This window comes from Octopus sinensis, linkage group LG21 (genome assembly GCF_006345805.1).
Source record: "Octopus sinensis linkage group LG21, ASM634580v1, whole genome shotgun sequence".
In the NCBI taxonomy this organism is placed as follows: domain Eukaryota; kingdom Metazoa; phylum Mollusca; class Cephalopoda; order Octopoda; family Octopodidae; genus Octopus; species Octopus sinensis.
Window position 1 is genome coordinate 17114777 of NC_043017.1, and position 13305 is coordinate 17128081.

The window sequence follows — 13305 nt, forward strand, 5'->3', positions numbered from 1 at the left end:
AATTTCTATCATATCCTTTTTCATAGAAGCCCTTAAATCTGAGGTGCTTATTTTCAAAATGATATTCCTGAAATTAGTGAAATTAGTATCTATGAAGTTGGAAATTCTAATGCATTATATCACAATATATATTTTGTTGGTGCCAAGATTGGTACACTTTTACAGATTATACTTCCAGTAGTCTTATAATTACTTCCAACTCTGGTCTGACTACTCAGCCCTTCTCTAGATTGAGCACAGCGTTCTGAATATCTTAACTCAGTCAGTGATTGGGAACTGATAATCTCATCTTTCTGGAATGAAAGTTTAATTACCATCTAATTAATGATAATGAATCTAATCATTAGTTTTCTGAGTCCCCTATGGTCTTGTATGGATATTTAAATAAAAGCAGCAATTTCCAAATGTATTTTGGTGTGGAACCTGTAATATGATTTTCTAAAAATCATGGAAACTGTATTTTACAGTCAGTAACATATCTAAAACTACATCTCAAAGGCTAAGATTCCTCTTCAAGACTTGTGGCTAATCTGCTACTTAGCACAACTGTAACCCACATTACATTATTGCTCCCATATTTGGAACTGAGCAAACACTCTACACACAAAATCAAATTGCATCCAAGGAAGATAATCCAGTTGATTAACTCAACATCTTATTGAAAATCTTCTAAGCCAAAAGCCCAATGGTTTTGCTACAGAACAGAAATTAATGATCAAAGAAGGGATTAGGAATTTCTTCCTATTTTAGTTCCTCACTTTCTTCAAAATGAATGTAAACAAGACTATTATTATTATTGTTGTGATCTGTGTTTCACAAATAATTGACTAATGCAATTGTTTGTGTATTGTGTCATACCAGAGGTTCTGGGTTCATGAATAGCTTCACTCATCTTCCCTATGACCACTTGAGTTGTACATAAGTGGTCATAGTGAAGAAGAGGGAAGGTATTCATTCTTTATTTTGTCTCTCATCATCATCATCATCATCGTTGTTTAACATCCGCTTTCCATGCTAGCATGGGTTGGACGAATAACTGAGGGCTGGCGAACCAGATGGCTGCACCAGGCTTCAATCTTGATCTAGCAGAGTTTCTACAGGTGGATGCCCTTCCTAACACCAACCACTCAGAGAGTGTAGTGGGTGCTTTTACATGCCACCGGGTCGGGGCTAGTCAGGCAGTACTGGCAACGACCCTCTTCAATATTTTCTGTTCCTCTAAACAAACAACTACTCAAGTGCCCTTCCCTCATAAATACACTAATCTCTTCTTTTGTTATCCTTAGCATCCTTTCCTCTTTAGTGTAACCTACTGGGACTCCTGTTCAGCTTCCATATTTTCTGTAAGCATGAACCTAAGAAACACTGCAAAGAATCCAGACACTGATCTGCTTCACATATCTCTAATATATATATAAAAAACCAAAAAACCTTTAATCTTCTATCATTTTGCTTTGAGAAGACTAGGAATGTTTGTTATTGAATCTGAGGAGAATACATCAAGAGAAAAATAATCCGCTTTGGTTGTTGGGTGGCTTTGCTCAGCCCAGGAGTGACAGACTTCTGGTGAGGAACAGATATCCTCTTGAAAGAAGCATTTAATCAGTATTTCTGGATATGAATATCTCAACTTTCAACTTTCATATGAAGTATGTTATCCTTAGATTTAGTTGCTAAAACATTTAATCTTCTCATTAAAGCCAGTAAAAAGTTTAGGGACTATTTTGCTGCTAGAGTAAGAAGCCTTTTTATTTATTCAGTATATACTTGATAGTTTTATTAATGTTGGGCATGATATGTTATCAAAATTGTATTTTATTTTTCAGGCCAATCGTAATGAATTAACTCCTGAGGAAGTGCAACGTGTTGCCACTCAAGGATCATCCAGTGTAGTCAATAGACAACTAGCCCAAGAAGATGCTCGGAGACTTTATGATGCTGGGGAAAATAAATTAGGAACTGATGAATCTACCATGATCTCTATACTTGCTATTCGCAATTACTATCAGATGCAAGCTACATTTGAAGAATATGCTAAAGTAAGTTACTTAGTAAAGTTTTGGTGAATTTTTCTTCAGGTAAACTTATATCAAAAGTTATCTGATCAAGTATTTCGGAACAGTCTACAAATACTGGACACCAGAGAAACCCTGCTCAAATATATTTGAAAGGTACAGGGTGTGATTGAACTTCATCATTTATTAGAGTTTTGTTTGTTTGTTTATTTTCTTGTGTGTATGTATGTGTGTGTGTGTGTGTACAATTTGCAAAAGAAATGTTTATTCCAAAATATTTTGAAAGGAGTTGTTTATTTTAATGGAGGGAAAATGATAGGAAGAAGTCGGTCATTTGCGCTAGTAAGCCATTAGTCTATTTAATTAATCAAGAAAAGTGGTAGTAAAAGTACATTTATGATCGTTTCTGTTTACCAATTGTAGTGGCAGACATCATCAGAATGCATAGTCATATGTAGAGGTAAGAAGAGCGAATGGCATAGAGATATATTGGTAACGAGAATAAAGACAAAGAATGGTGAGTCTTACATTATAGTAGATTTGTTACCTGATAATTCTACATCCACTTTGCAGCAGAATTATCAACAAATCTACAACAATGTAAAACTCACCATTCTTAGTCTTTACTCTGGTTACCAACATATCCCTATACCATTCTTACCTCTACATATGATTCTGTGTTCTGATGGTGTCTACCACTACAACTGGTAAACAGAAACGATTGTAAATGTACTATTTTCTTCTTGCATATAATTTAAGCTATGGTTTACCTGCTGAATTACCTGCTACTGTATACCTTTTACCAAGGACTGTACCTGTGCAGGTAATCATCAGAAGTGCCTTTGGATTTAACCATCCATTACAAGTTTTAAACACCTCTAACTTATATCTATATATGTACATTATATATATATATATATATATATATATATATATATATATATATATATATATATATATATACATATTTTATATATATATGTATATGCACACACACACACACACACACACACACACACACATATATATATGTATGTATGTATGATTGTACACATGCATGTGTGACACCAATGGTAGCAGATACAGGTCAGAAAATATGAATTCTATTATTGTGTATATATGTGTATATATATATATATATATATATATATACACACACACACATATATGATGGGCTTCTTTCAGTTTCTAAAACTGAAAGTAACAATGATCAGCCCAAGGCAACAAGCTTCTTACCACCCAGTCATACCTAATATTTCAAAAATGTGCTGAATCAGAGTCAAAAAGTAATAAAAGGTGCAATTAAAAATCCTGAAATAGTATCTTTACAAAAGAAAAAAAAAATACAAAGAATTTGTAACAAAGGGCAATAAAGGATTATACATACATATATATATATAGATAGATAGCTTATATGTATACGTACATATATATATGTATATATACATATATATACACATATATATATATAATATATGTATAAATATATATATGAAATATATATATATGTACATATATATATGTATATATGTACATATATATATATATATATAATATATATATATATATATATACGTTTAAATATTGGCTAAACTGGCAAAATGATCATTCTGAAATATAACAATATATATATATATATAAATTCTATTATTGTGTAAATATGTGTATATATATATATATATAAGAAAATAGTAAAGTGTGAAAAAAACGACAGAAGGCTTAAATGTTAAAAAATATATATATTTGTGTCAAAATGTCTGGAGAATATTGGAAAAATTTTTTTTCCTTTCCTTAAAATGACATAATTTAAAAATTTTTAAAGAAATTACCGGTTTCGCGTGTAGCTTTTCAAATTTCTTGTGACGTTATGTTTATATTGCATGGAGTTATCGTTGTGTTTATTAACAGGAGATTTCTAAATAAGGGGAGGTAGTGAGTGATTTCTTCCGGTGTAAGGGAGATAATTGCTTAAAATTTTTTTTTTTTTTTTTTTTTTTTTTCCCCTTTTCCTTGTTAATTTCTCTGTGTCAGTATGTTCGGATGGCTGAGTCTGGGTTTGTACTTTTCAATGAAGAATGTTTCCTTGTTCAGTCTCATTTGTGTTGATGATCCGAAAGCACATTGGTAAAATGGGAAGATTAAAAATTGTGGCAGTATTTGCTTTGCGCATTTCTCAATGTGCTCACTAAAAGGTATCATTCTATATTCTGGGAATGCAATCTGTTGTCGATGCAGTGTGCATCTACGCCTGAGTGATAGTCCCGTTGAACCCACGTGTGCATGTATATATATACGCACATTAATAAATATATGTAAATATATATGTATAAAAAAATATATATAAAAATACAAAATGGGACAAGAACGCAAAACATTCAAATAGACGATACAAAAAACGGACGGGTCATTCGAAGCCTTCGATCTTCAGTCAAGAACCGGATCATCCTCGCAATTTCGGCTGATTAATCTTGAGATCGCTCCGATCCGGCCAGCCCCAAGGAAAAACTAAGCTATGAGCATTAGATTTTTTGGAAAAAAAGGATCGAATGTATACGAAACAAGGACAGAAAAACGGACGATGCCACACGAATATAAATACAAAAAACAATAATAATAATAACAGGACAAAAACAACAGGTGTCTTTCGACTTTAGACAGTTGAACTTAGCTGGTGTATTTGAAAAATATATATATACATTAATAAATATATATAAATATACATATGCCCAGCAGAGTTCAAGGTCAATCTTTGCCCTGTAGCTTGACTCCGTGTGCTTTAGCTTTGTTACTATGGCAACAGTCCGGATACTTATTGATCTGACCTCATCTACCTCTTCACATTTTGGTTTCAAATCTTGGTGAGGTTAATTTTGGAAACGGGATTTGTAAAAATATTTTATAGGCGCAGGAGTGGCTGTGTGGTAAGTAGCTTGTTTACCAACCACATGGTTCCGGGTTCAGTCCCACTGCGTGACACCTTGGGCAAGTGTCTTCTACTATAGCCTCGGGCCGACCAAAGCCTTGTGAGTGGATTTGGTAGACGGAAACTGAAAGAAGCCCGTCGTATATATGTATATATATATATATATATATATATATGTATGTGTGTGTGTTTGTGTGTCTGTGTTTGTCCACCTAGCAACCGATGCTGGTGTGTTTATGTCCACGTTACCAAGCGGTTTGGCAAAAGAGACCGATAGAATAAGTACTGGGCTTACAAAGAATAAGTCTTGGGGTCGAGTTGCTTGATTAAAGGTGGTGCTCCAGCATGGCCGCAGTCAAAAGACTGAAACAAGTAAAAGAGAGTAAAGTTGGTGCTGCAGCATTAACCACAACTGCATGGCTGAAATGAGTAAAAGAGTTAAATACCGAATGCGTGTATGTGTGTGGGGGGAGTTTGGTTCAAGTCAACTGTATGTCCATCACCACCGATTCCCTAAATGCCTGACCCTTGTGCTAATGTAAGAACATCATTATTATTATTATTGGCAGAGTCAGCAGAGTGTTATACAAAATCTTTTGCAGTATCTAATCACAGATCTTTGCATTTCTAGTTCAAATCCTGCTGAGGTCAACTTTGCTTTCTCAGCTGAATCAGAGTCAAAAAGTAATTAAAGTTGCAATTAAACACACTGAAATAGTATACTCTTTTACTTGTTTCAGTTATTTTGACTGCGGCCATGCTGGAGCACCACCTTTAATCGAGCAACTCGACCCCGGGATTTATTCTTTTGTAAGCCCAGTACTTATTCTATCGGTCTCTTTTGCCGAACCGCTAAGTAATGGGGACATAAACACACCAGCATCAGTTGTCAAGCAATGCTAGGGGGACAAACACAGACACACAAACACACACATACATACATATATATATATATATATATATATATATATTATATATATATATATATATATGTATATATATATATATACGACGGGCTTCTTTCAGTTTCCGTCCACCAAATCCACTCACAAGGCTTTGGTCGGCCCGAGGCTATAGTAGAACACACCTGCCCAAGGTGCCACGCAGTGGGACTGAACCCGGAACCATGTGGTTGGTAAACAAGCTACTTACCACACAGCCACTCCTGCGCCAAAACACACACACACACACACACACAACACACACACACACACACACACAAAGAATTTGTAACAAAGAGCAGTAAAGGATTATACATACATACATGCATATATATATATATATATATATATATATATATATATACACATATATAGAATGCTAATCAAGTGCTGGGGTCAATTTAATTGACAAAACCCTATTCCTGAAATTTCTGGCCTTGCAAACTTGTAGTCCTGTAAAATGCATGGTGACCTCAATAGTGCAATTGATATATAAAAAAAAATGCACCCAAACTTGTAAAGTGGTTGGTGTTAGGAAGGGTAACCAACCATAAAACCCTTGCCGAAATGGACATCGGAATCTGATGCTGCCCCTGTTGAACCCTAATAGTAATGATGATGATGATGATGATGGTGAAGCAGCAACATTCGTTACATTAAATGCCCTAACTCTAACTTTATTGCACTAGCAGATCCGTTTCCTGAAACATTTTGACTCTGGTTTTATTTTCCCACAATTAATTCTCAGATTATATTATCGAATTTCACCTTCTGTTTATTAGATAGATGAGTATCCATGTCGAGGCCTTATTTTAATTATCCTATAAATAGGTGCAGGAGTGACTGTGTGGTAAGTAGCCTGCTTGCCAACCACATAGTTTCGGGTTCAGTCCCACTGCATAGCACCTTAGGCAAGTGTCTTCTACTATAGCCTCGGGCCGACCAATGCCTTGTGAGTGGATTTGGTAGACGGAAACTGAAAGAAGCCTGTCGTATATATGTATATATATATATATGTGCGTGTGTGTGTTTGTGTGTCTGTGTTTGTCCCCCTAGCATTGCTTGACAACCGATGCTGGTGTGTTTATGTCCCTGTTACTTAGCGGTTCGGCAAAATGGACCGATAGAATAAGTACTGGGCTTATAAAAGAATAAGTCCCGGGGTCGAGTTGCTCGATTAAAGGCGGTGCTCCAGCATGGCCGCAGTCAAATGACTGAAACAAGTAAAAGAATATGTCCCCTCCCTTTCTTGTCTAATGAAAAAGTAATAACTTCTTTTGATATTTGGTTACCAAGACTGAATGAGAACCTGTGTGCTGAAACAGATTTTGTTGTATCTTGGGAGGGTCACTGTGCCAATAGTAAGCACAGACACTGGTTTGATTTCACTTCTTTATTATTCATCACTTTGTTAGCTATTTAACCAACTAATTGATTGTTTGGTTAATCATTCAGCTAGTCAATCAATCAGTCATGTTTGTCAAAATCCCTTTGTTGCTATTCACAACCTTTTCAATGACATTTCCTCTCTACTTCGGGTCAGCTTGAGACCTGGAGCTGTCCTGCCGTGGAGGGGGTATGTCGTTAAAGAAGTTGTGGACAGCAATGAAAGTTTGTCCCCCAAAGCTGTAATCCCTTTGCATTTGTTTCAACATTTCTGTGTCATATCTAAACGGACCTTTATTAATTCTTCTCTTTCAAGGTATCTGGCAAAGACATCATGGATGCAATAAGATCTGAGACTTCTGGAGACTTAGAATCTGGTCTGAAAGCCATTGGTAAGAACTGTTCTTAGCTATGGTTAATATACGTTTCTGTTCAAAATGTCTGTTTGATTAAGGTGTCTGACTCCATATTACAAAAGCTTGATAGGTCAGGGTTGCATATCGTCATAAGGACAGTTGTTATGTTCATTTTATCTACACATGTGTTCAGCTGTTGTGGGATATCTCATAAATATGGTACATTATTCTCCTGTCTGTCTTACTGACAGTATGCTTCTACCTGTAAGGTTGATTGTCTAATTGTGGCAGGTGGGTCTGCTTTGAGATAAAAATGCTGTAAGGATTTTATCTGCAAATGATTTAATTTGTGAAACCCCTACTTGAGTGCTACCTTGTGTAGGGAGCATTGAATCTATCTTAGAGTGATTGTTGTGACAGCAGTCTTCTCCGGTATGAAATGTATCTGTGTCGTGTATTAGACTTGTTGCTAATTCTTTCAAATCAAGTCTTACGTGACATGCTATGGATAGAATGCTTTAACTCTTTAGTGTTTAAACTGGCCAAATCCGGCCCAATATATTCTACATATTTTATATTCAAACTGGCCATATCTAGCCTCTCACACCTAACCTACATTGACAGTCTAAAAATAAACAATCACATCATTGAAACCTCAAAGCTATAAGGTAATGCATGATTAATTCAAAGCAATTTAAATAAAAAAGCATTACATTTAACAGAGTAATCTGAACACTAAAAGGTTAAAGAAGCTCACTGTGTTTGTTTTCATCATTTTAATGAGTCAAGGGGAGATTCTTAAAGTCAGTTCTGCATCTTTCGTTTCAGTAATGTGTGCTCGGGACAGACCGGCATATTTTGCATCACAACTACATAAGGCAATCAGTTGCTTAGGAACTAAAGATAATGCTCTGATCAGAATTGTCGTCTCTCGTTCTGAGGTAAGTTGACTTTCTTTATGTTTGATTGAGTGCTATCTAAATACAAATCAACTCTACACGTGACTCTTTAAAACACACACACACACACACACACACACAAGGTGTCTGCTCACAATAACATAAGCACCTAAAACAATTACTCTACGCATGACAACCACCAAGTCATAGTTGCTTCTGTGTATATATGTATTATGTGTATGGATAGGTTTGTTATGTATATATATGTGTGTATATGCATATATGTTTGTTATATATATATATACATATATGTTTGTTGTGTATGTGTATGGATACGTTTGTTATATATATGTGTGTATATGCATATATAATAATAATAATAATTGTGTACAGTGCTCAGGTGCACTACAACTCATCTAAAGTGTATATATAATCAGGTGTAGTTTCGGCGGATTTCGGAAAGCATGAGGACCTTAAAGGATGCAGTATCATGGCAGTCAACAACTGACGCAGGCAGTTTATTCCATGCTTCAGCAACTCTGAGTGTGAAAAAATGTTTCCGAAAGTCATGTGAGCTGTGTTGTTTTCTGACTTTGTAGGCATGTCCACGTGTGTTAGACACATGGAGATCAAAAAGGTGTTCAGTGTTGTTGTTGGTGAGGTGGTTGATAACTTTGTGGGTGTTTACCAAGTCCGTCGCCAGACGCTGGAGCTTCAGTGAATCCATGCCCAGGGAAACAAGGCGCTCAGAATATGGTAGGTGTCTGATGGAGGGTATGCGTTTGGTTGCACGTCTCTGGACAGATTCCAGGAGGTCAATGTTCTGAGCAAGATAGGGGTTCCAAACTGATGATGCGAATTCCAAGTGTGGTCGTACCATAGCTGTATACAGTTTTAAATAGATGGCTGGAGAGCGGCTAACAAAAGTCTTGCTGAGTGATGCCAAGACACCCTCGGCCTTCTTGACAATTTTAGAGATATGCTTTGTCCAACGCAAATCACTGCTGACAGTGATGCCTAGGTCACGCTCGCAAGAGGATTTCTTGATATCAGTGTTGTGGAGGGAGTATGTGGACGCAGGGTTTTTTTCTCCCAAAATGCATGGTGGTACACTTGTCCACAGCCAGTTTCAGTTGCCAGTCTGTGATCCATTGCTGCATTGTGTCTAGGTCTGATTGCAGGAAAGAGTTGTAGACATCAGGATCTGTCCTCTTGATTTCAAGGTACAGCTTGATGTCGTCTGCATATTTCAATACTGTGGCATTCTTTAAATTGGCATCTATGTCATTAATGTATGCCACAAACAAGAGGGGACCAAGGACAGATCCCTGTGGTACACCCGATGACATCTCATATGGTGTAGAGTGCTGTCCTAGAACTGTGACTACCTCCTTTCGGCTGAGGATGAAGGATTTCAACCAGTTAAAAAGGTCATCCCTCACACCCATTGCAGAGAGTTTCACCATAAGCCTTTTGTGTGGCACAGAGTTGAAAGCCTTAGCAAAGTCAAGGTAGACAACATCCACCCATGAGCCACTGTCAGTGATCTGAGTAATGTCCTCAAGGAACTCGACAAGCTGATCACTGCAGCTGGAGTTAGGGACAAATCCATATTGTGAGGGTCGGATGAGACTGTGAGAGCTCCAGAAGTTCCAGAGTGTTTCTCTGACACACGATTCCATCAGTTTTGCAATACAGCTAGTGAGACTGACTGGGCGATAGTTGACAGGTGATGTGCGGTCGCCCTTTTTGAACAGAGGAATGACACTGGCAGTTTTCCACTGCTCCGGAGTAGCACCATTGTTGAGACAGTACTGGAAGAAAATAGAAAGCTGGTGTAAAAGGAAGTACCTGCCACGTTTGAGAAGCAGGTATGTAACTCCATCGAGACCAGGGGAGGCATAGTTGCACTTATTTTGAAGGTGACGTTGCAGCATTGCAGGTGTAAATTCCATAGTTGTTATGGAATTTGCTGTTAGTGATGGTGAAGATGGTACATTTTGACTTTCAACAGTGAATATGTTTGCATAGCACTCGGCAATGAATTCTGCGCATTCCTTGGGGTCGTCAGTGTTGTTATATATATATATACATATATGTTTGTTGTGTATGTGTATGGATACGTTTGTATATATATGTGTGTATATGCATATATAATAATAATAATAATTGTGTACAGTGCTCAGGTGCACTACAACTCATCTAAAGTGTATATATAATCAGGTGTAGTTTCGGCGGATTTCGGAAAGCATGAGGACCTTAAAGGATGCAGTATCATGGCAGTCAACAACTGACGCAGGCAGTTTATTCCATGCTTCAGCAACTCTGAGTGTGAAAAAATGTTTCCGAAAGTCATGTGAGCTGTGTTGTTTTCTGACTTTGTAGGCATGTCCACGTGTGTTAGACACATGGAGATCAAAAAGGTGTTCAGTGTTGTTGTTGGTGAGGTGGTTGATAACTTTGTGGGTGTTTACCAAGTCCGTCGCCAGACGCTGGAGCTTCAGTGAATCCATGCCCAGGGAAACAAGGCGCTCAGAATATGGTAGGTGTCTGATGGAGGGTATGCGTTTGGTTGCACGTCTCTGGACAGATTCCAGGAGGTCAATGTTCTGAGCAAGATAGGGGTTCCAAACTGATGATGCGAATTCCAAGTGTGGTCGTACCATAGCTGTATACAGTTTTAAATAGATGGCTGGAGAGCGGCTAACAAAAGTCTTGCTGAGTGATGCCAAGACACCCTCGGCCTTCTTGACAATTTTAGAGATATGCTTTGTCCAACGCAAATCACTGCTGACAGTGATGCCTAGGTCACGCTCGCAAGAGGATTCTTGATATCAGTGTTGTGGAGGGAGTATGTGGACGCAGGGTTTTTTTCTCCCAAAATGCATGGTGGTACACTTGTCCACAGCCAGTTTCAGTTGCCAGTCTGTGATCCATTGCTGCATTGTGTCTAGGTCTGATTGCAGGAAAGAGTTGTAGACATCAGGATCTGTCCTCTTGATTTCAAGGTACAGCTTGATGTCGTCTGCATATTTCAATACTGTGGCATTCTTTAAATTGGCATCTATGTCATTAATGTATGCCACAAACAAGAGGGGACCAAGGACAGATCCCTGTGGTACACCCGATGACATCTCATATGGTGTAGAGTGCTGTCCTAGAACTGTGACTACCTCCTTTCGGCTGAGGATGAAGGATTTCAACCAGTTAAAAAGGTCATCCCTCACACCCATTGCAGAGAGTTTCACCATAAGCCTTTTGTGTGGCACAGAGTTGAAAGCCTTAGCAAAGTCAAGGTAGACAACATCCACCCATGAGCCACTGTCAGTGATCTGAGTAATGTCCTCAAGGAACTCGACAAGCTGATCACTGCAGCTGGAGTTAGGGACAAATCCATATTGTGAGGGTCGGATGAGACTGTGAGAGCTCCAGAAGTTCCAGAGTGTTTCTCTGACACACGATTCCATCAGTTTTGCAATACAGCTAGTGAGACTGACTGGGCGATAGTTGACAGGTGATGTGCGGTCGCCCTTTTTGAACAGAGGAATGACACTGGCAGTTTTCCACTGCTCCGGAGTAGCACCATTGTTGAGACAGTACTGGAAGAAAATAGAAAGCTGGTGTAAAAGGAAGTACCTGCCACGTTTGAGAAGCAGGTATGTAACTCCATCGAGACCAGGGGAGGCATAGTTGCACTTATTTTGAAGGTGACGTTGCAGCATTGCAGGTGTAAATTCCATAGTTGTTATGGAATTTGCTGTTAGTGATGGTGAAGATGGTACATTTTGACTTTCAACAGTGAATATGTTTGCATAGCACTCGGCAATGAATTCTGCGCATTCCTTGGGGTCGTCAGTGTTTGTTATATATATATATATATACATATGTGTATATTATGTATGTGTATGTTTGTTATATATATATTTGCGTGTATATGCATATGTGTTTGTTTTATATATATCATCATCATCATCATTGTTTAACGTTCGTTTTCCGCGCTATATATGTGCTTGTTATGTATATATGCATATATGTTTGTGTATATACATGACTGGCATGTGAAACAATGTTTTGAAATATACAAACTTTCCAATCAGTCCATATATGTACGGTGCATATTTGACCTATGATAACTCTATTTTCACTGCAGTTTGACCTGGAGAAAAAATTCTCTCTTGAAGCAAAAAGTGTAAAATACCAAAACCATTTCATAGCTCCCCCTATGAATGAATATACAAATTTCAAGTTCCTTGTGCTCTCATCAGTTTTAAATACCTTGGTGGAACAGCTACAGCTCATTCCAGCCTCTACACTTACAGAACACTCCCTTTGCTGCTTATTGAGTACTTGTGCCTAAGTAGTAAAAGTTAGAGACATGTCAAGTTCAAACCCATAAAAATGTTAAATACTAAACAGGCTCTATTTATATTATTTTAGAAATTGGTCATTGTTAATTAATTATAAACTGTGGCAATTGACAAGAGCTATTTATTTCAAGCTGAAATGGAGCATCATTGATTACTCACGCAGGCGTGGCTGAGTGGTAAGAAGCTTGCTTTGCAACCACATGCTTCCGGGTTCAGTCCCACTGTGTGGCACCTTGGGCAAGTGTCTTCTGCTATAGCTTCAGGCCGACCAAAGCCTTGTGAGTGGATTTGGCCGATGGAAACTGAAAGAATATATATATTTATAAATAAGGATAATATCAGAGTCAGGGATTTGACTGCTATTTCGGCATGGTGGTGTCTCCCAGACACCCTTATTTTTAGTTATATATAGTTGAAA

At 37.7% G+C, this 13305-nt stretch overlaps 1 protein-coding gene across 12 annotated transcripts in view; it reads left to right on the forward strand.

Moving 5' to 3' along the window:
* LOC115223011 (annexin A7) overlaps positions 1-13305 on the forward strand; it is a 163198-nt gene that overhangs the window by 136909 nt on the left and 12984 nt on the right. For all 12 annotated transcript variants that reach the window (XM_029793435.2, XM_036511867.1, XM_036511870.1 and 9 more), the window contains 3 exons: positions 1827-2039; positions 7582-7657; positions 8450-8562. In XM_029793435.2, coding sequence (XP_029649295.1) covers positions 1827-2039; positions 7582-7657; positions 8450-8562 — 402 coding nt within the window. The remainder of the gene's footprint in view (positions 1-1826; positions 2040-7581; positions 7658-8449; positions 8563-13305) is intronic.